This window comes from Anopheles aquasalis, chromosome 2, assembly GCF_943734665.1.
Source record: "Anopheles aquasalis chromosome 2, idAnoAquaMG_Q_19, whole genome shotgun sequence".
NCBI lineage: Eukaryota > Metazoa > Arthropoda > Insecta > Diptera > Culicidae > Anopheles > Anopheles aquasalis.
This window is the reverse complement of record NC_064877.1, coordinates 70,373,147-70,378,146: the sequence shown is the minus strand read 5'-3', so window position 1 is coordinate 70,378,146 and position 5,000 is coordinate 70,373,147. Positions and strand designations below refer to the sequence as shown.

At 42.9% G+C, this 5,000-nt stretch overlaps 2 protein-coding genes and 1 long non-coding RNA gene across 4 annotated transcripts in view; all 3 read left to right on the top strand.

Annotated features, from left to right (window-relative positions):
* LOC126572329 (uncharacterized) overlaps positions 1–625 on the top strand; it is a 1,721-nt gene extending 1,096 nt beyond the window's left edge. The window contains exons 2-3 of the long non-coding RNA XR_007607955.1: positions 1–155; positions 250–625. The exon at positions 1–155 is cut by the window's left edge and continues 419 nt beyond it. This is a non-coding gene — a long non-coding RNA (uncharacterized LOC126572329). The remainder of the gene's footprint in view (positions 156–249) is intronic.
* Positions 626–718: 93 nt separating this feature from the next.
* LOC126568974 (uncharacterized) lies at positions 719–2,509 on the top strand. Of its 2 annotated transcripts, XM_050225710.1 has the most exons (5): positions 719–943; positions 1,004–1,207; positions 1,291–1,415; positions 1,498–2,172; positions 2,245–2,509. In XM_050225710.1, exons 3-5 carry the CDS (start codon positions 1,365–1,367, stop codon positions 2,440–2,442), a joined length of 924 nt encoding a protein of 307 aa, XP_050081667.1. In that variant the 5' UTR covers positions 719–943; positions 1,004–1,207; positions 1,291–1,364; the 3' UTR covers positions 2,443–2,509. The 2 variants fall into 2 exon arrangements, with proteins under 2 accessions (XP_050081667.1, XP_050081665.1); XM_050225708.1 differs by having other exon boundaries at positions 719–1,207.
* Positions 2,510–4,985: 2,476 nt separating this feature from the next.
* LOC126569654 (uncharacterized) overlaps positions 4,986–5,000 on the top strand; it is a 1,958-nt gene continuing 1,943 nt past the window's right edge. Inside the window, exon 1 of the mRNA XM_050226897.1 lies at positions 4,986–5,000. This exon is cut by the window's right edge and continues 191 nt beyond it. The gene's annotated coding sequence lies outside the window, so the exon portion shown is untranslated.

Here is a 5,000-nt window from a genome sequence, read left to right as displayed (position 1 = left end):
TCGAATGTCCGACAAACGTTCGGTCGAAATTCGTTTTCGCTGTTCATTCTCAAGAGCATCACCATCACTACCGGCTGCTGCGATGTTGGCGATATTGGCGATGTATGCCTCTCACTGAGGTGTTGTTAGGCCAAAATTGAGCTAGTAACCAGCTGGTAAGTAACTAGATGCATCTTCCATGCTTTCGAGTTCTGTCCACTAATTCTTGATTTTTTTAAATTAATTACTTCCAATCGGGCACTACGATAGGACATTAGGATTGAAGAAGGCACACTTCAAAGGGTACATCTGGCATTATAAGTCTATTAAAATATAGGAAAAGTGTTTATAGAAACTCCAGTTTAGACAAATTCCCTTAGAGTTAGACGAGCATTTATCTCCAACATAAAGCTTGTTTGTATCCATCCCTTACGTCCGTACGTTAACCAGATTTCAGTGCGCAATCCAACATCAGCAGCGTGTTTAGTGGAACGAACAAGTTGGTGAACAAATAGAACGGAGTGGCCGTGAAGACGAACGGGATGGTACGAAAGGGATCGTGGCGTAGTATCTATGATAACCTTCATAAGTACAACACTGTTCCTTCTCGGTCTGATCGCAGTGCTTCCATAGACCCTCTGGTAGGGTTTGCGTGACTTTCAAGGATGTTGGCTGTTGCGTAGCTATAGTGGTGGTCGATGGCACCTTGGTCTTTGCTACTTCATATGTTGGTCATGTTGATCATGTTGGGAGCCCATTGCTAAACTTGCTCTTACTTTATTGATTTAGCAAATCTGTATTAATCTAGAGATTTTCCTAGAAATGATGATTGTATCGTAACGTACGGTCCAACGATTGAACAAGAAGCCGTACTATGATGCTACTTTCCAACACAACGCCGCTCTAGAGCAGCGGATGTTCACAATTTGTTCAAGTGATACTAGTACCTCCCCAATCTGAGCAGGTGAGGACATCGGAGGGGTGGTAGGGTAAGATATAACACAATACAAAACAAGATTGTCAGTGCGTTGTCTCTCTTTGTCCTACGACACACATGATCAATATGTTTCACCGGGCCACGTCCATGTTGGCGAGGCGTCCTACCTTGGCCGAGAGGCGTCACGCGCGGATCATCTCGAAGCTGCCGCAAGATATTGTCTTATAAAACGGATGAAGTAGCAGTATGTCGCCATTATTACCCAAATCTTCAACAGCTGCGGCAGTAAAGGTGTGTGTGCCATGACAACCGGATCGCGTACGAGATTGGTGCCAGCATTGTGATCGTTATGATTTGGTCTTACTGCGTTCCAGATATTGCTACCGTGCTGTACCGCTTCTCGCTTTAGTTTGTCGTTGACGCCCATCCCCAAAGGACCGAAATCGAAATGAAGTTCTACACGACCTGGATCACCGTGGTGGCCATTCTGGCGATCGCTGTAAGTTGATCATCGTTTGGTAATCGATTCCCTTTTACCGATCATTATCCAAGGTTTCTAATGGCCATTCACTACCACGCAGCTGCCGGAGGCTTCAGCCCAAATCGAAAATACAATCATCAGCAGACGCAGCGGAATCAGCTCCACGCTGAGCTCCTTCAATAACAACATTAGGAACAAAATCAACGAATATAATTCAAAGATCATCAGTCTTAAGAATGACATGTCATCCCAGCTTTCGTCCGCAATGCAAACAATCACACCCTTCATAGTGGATGCGGATATTGGAACTAATGCGGTGGCAGCGTCCGATGTCCTCAGCGCTGCCATCACGGTTCTCTCCTCGGTTCAAAGCGCTTTCATTTCAGGAACATCCTCCGTGTTCACATCAGTTAACACCTGCTTGTCCAACAAGACCACCGTCGCTATTAACGCAACGTTCGTTTCGCTCGCATCATCCAACTCCCAAATGAGCGTAACACTCAGTACCAGCGGCTCCACGTATGCTAGTACTTGTCGCGGCAAATACAGTAACATTCCCAACGATTTGGTAAACCAAGTAGCGGACAGAGTCCAGGAGTGTTTGAACAACGAAAACAACCAACAGAGTCGCATTAACTCCATCCTGAACAACTACCTGACGATGGTACGCCAAAACTATCAAGGCTTGACCAACCACGTGCGCTACTGCTCCAGTCTGGGATCGGTTGGCTCCCGTATCGAGGTTAAGAAACAGATATCAGCCTGCTTCAAGGGAGTAAGTAGAAAGCTGTATGACGTAGAGCTGCTCCTTTTTCTCCCTGGTCAATAACTTATCTTTTTCCCACAGATCAGTATCTACGTCGCACCCATCTACAAGGCCACCCTCGAGCAACAGATCACCTTCGTCTCGGTCATGCTGCAGCTAGAGGCAGTTGCTTCCAACAATCGCGTTAAGGAATGTATCAACCAGGTCACCGAGACTTATAACGCCATGTCGGCAGCCTTCGCTCCAACTATCGACGCTTGTCTACTTAATGGTCAATAGGAGCTTTTCAGTTCATTTATTGTGAGCAAATAAATGCAATACTATCGCCACTGGCACTAACCATAAATTTTTCATGTTCGTTCCGTTCCAAGTTCGTTTTGAAAGAACCCAAGTCCTCCTTTAGGGAGATTATCGTCGCAATATTGTCTCCTTCTGCTGTACTAGAAGCTGTTAAAAGAATCGAATCTATCTGATCGAATTTTCTTGCGATCCTTTTTACTCCTGATACTTCCTTTCTATTCTGGCAAAGAGTAGATTCCTTCATCAAATCATTTTCAAACAAAACTCCAAAGGAGCGCACTACAATGATACAAAAACTAACAGTTCACGGCGTAATGAGCCGATTTCATTGGAAACAGAATACAGATATTGTCATGTGGTACACTCCGACTTGCGCAAAGCCTCGACCTAGCAACGAAGACTCATTGCATTGCCTTGAAGTGTATCTGGAAGTTTGACTTTACTCAAGTGATTTCGCAGATTCGGAACATCGCTAGACCTTGTGCTTGTTTAATTGTACGCTACCCCTGCCGTTGCCCTTACTGTTGGCAGTCGTAGACATTTCCAAAATCTCGCATGGCATGACACGACTTGAACTACAGCAAAAACGTTTCATTGGCACTTACTTCCTAGAAATTGTGGTGTCGTGTAAAAAGCTCATTAGTGAACCGTTGAAACGGTAAGGTAGCGCGCGTGCGATGTAATAGAATTGTAACAAAAAATCTCATTCAGAATAACAGTAGTTACGATTCGACGGAGGCGGTTCCAATGTTTTCGCAGGTGTTTGCTGCTGGCGGGCACGTTTTTTACGGTGGTATTGGTACATGCTATCGCTTTGTCAGCATTGAGCCTGTTGGATTGATGAAAAAAAAAACTGTCCCTGTCGTACAAGGTCAACACTAATGGCGTGTTGTATGTATTTAAAACAATAATCCAACAAAAAAAGAAATCAAATTTGTAATATAACTCAAACATACTATGAAAAATTGATGAAACATTCAATCATTAAACAATGATTTTGACCGTCCGTAAGGATAATAGTCGATAATGAGGTCCTTTTAATGAACCTGCAGTATCACATACAACAAATCTGATTCAATAAAAAGATATTAAATACATAAAAAAAGAGACTTATGGCTTTCCTTTTCCTAGGAAAAGACACTCAGTACGACGAGAACGCTATGTAACTTATGGAAATCCTCCCTGAACTATAGGTGTATTTGAAATGGAATTCTCACTCCGCATCCACACTGATTGCAACCAATGACGAGAACAAAATATAACAAAATATTCCAAATTTCCTGTAGTCCTACTAGAACCAGCATTGCACCACCTTTTTAATTCCATTAGTTCAATGCATCAATTTTGGATTAACTTCGTCTTTAATTCTTTTCTTTCTAACTACTTCAAGGACTTCTTCACTACACTACATTATTAAATCAAGGACAAATTTGTTTCCTATATACGATGCTGTCTAGTCTTGGTATTTCCCTTACTTAGGCCGGTTCCTTTATAAAGAAAAACAATCTTGGAAGTACTGCTAAATAAATGAGAAAATCTTTTTAAAATTATTTGTAGTTCTAGTCTTATGATTCTTGTAATTCATTCTCTCATATATTTTCAGCATAGCATAGGATCAGCTTGTTTCATCCCTATGAGCATTTCAAAAAAGGACAGAGTACTTGTTGCATTGAAAAAACAATCTCTTTATATCTTCTTATCTATCTGTTCTGCACGCTGTACAACCGCACTTACATGATACGGTGCAGGAATCAAGGTAGAATTACAAAAGCGCCGAATAGAAATATCATTATTTTGCATTAAGTTGTCTCAACTATGATCGACACGTGTACTGTAATCTCATTGACGTTACTGTAGGAAAATCCAATGAAGGTCACATTCGCTCAATAGTTGTAAATTAAACATCGCCATGGTTACCGTTTGTCGGTTTTGGGATGACAAGAAGGACAAAGCTGGTTTGCCGTCTAGCACATGGTTTCTTAGAAAATGTTTTTCTCGTTTTTCGAAGGCCACGCATGACGTCAACATTGTTATCTGGCAACTAGCGTTACTAGCTAGTTCGTACTAGCGACTTAAGTGTGCAGACCTATCAGCCCTAACAAGGAACAAACAACTTCTCAAGGATTTCGTTGTTTTCGAGAAACGCTACTAGCAAGGAGAGGGGGGCACCGATTCGTAGAAAGTAAAAAGTGTATTGAAGACAAGGGCACCGTCATTCGATACACCACGCGGCCGAATCCGGTATACCACGTTCGGATGTTTAAATATTTGAACGTCTGCGAAGTGGGAGGTAAGATGTGTCCTCCAGTATCTGTAGCAATGCCTTCAACGGCGTGAGGATGGATGAGGCAACCGGTGATGGGCGGAGGCTGAGGCGCTATAAGCGATGTTGTGACCGCGATGTTCACCAGATTGTACCAGATTTTGTAAATAAAAAATACATGCGACGTGTCGCTAGTGCCAGAACGGTAAACCCAGTGGACCATTTACCGCGCCTAACGAGGGAGTGTGCCAGAGGAGTTCGAGACGAGAGGACG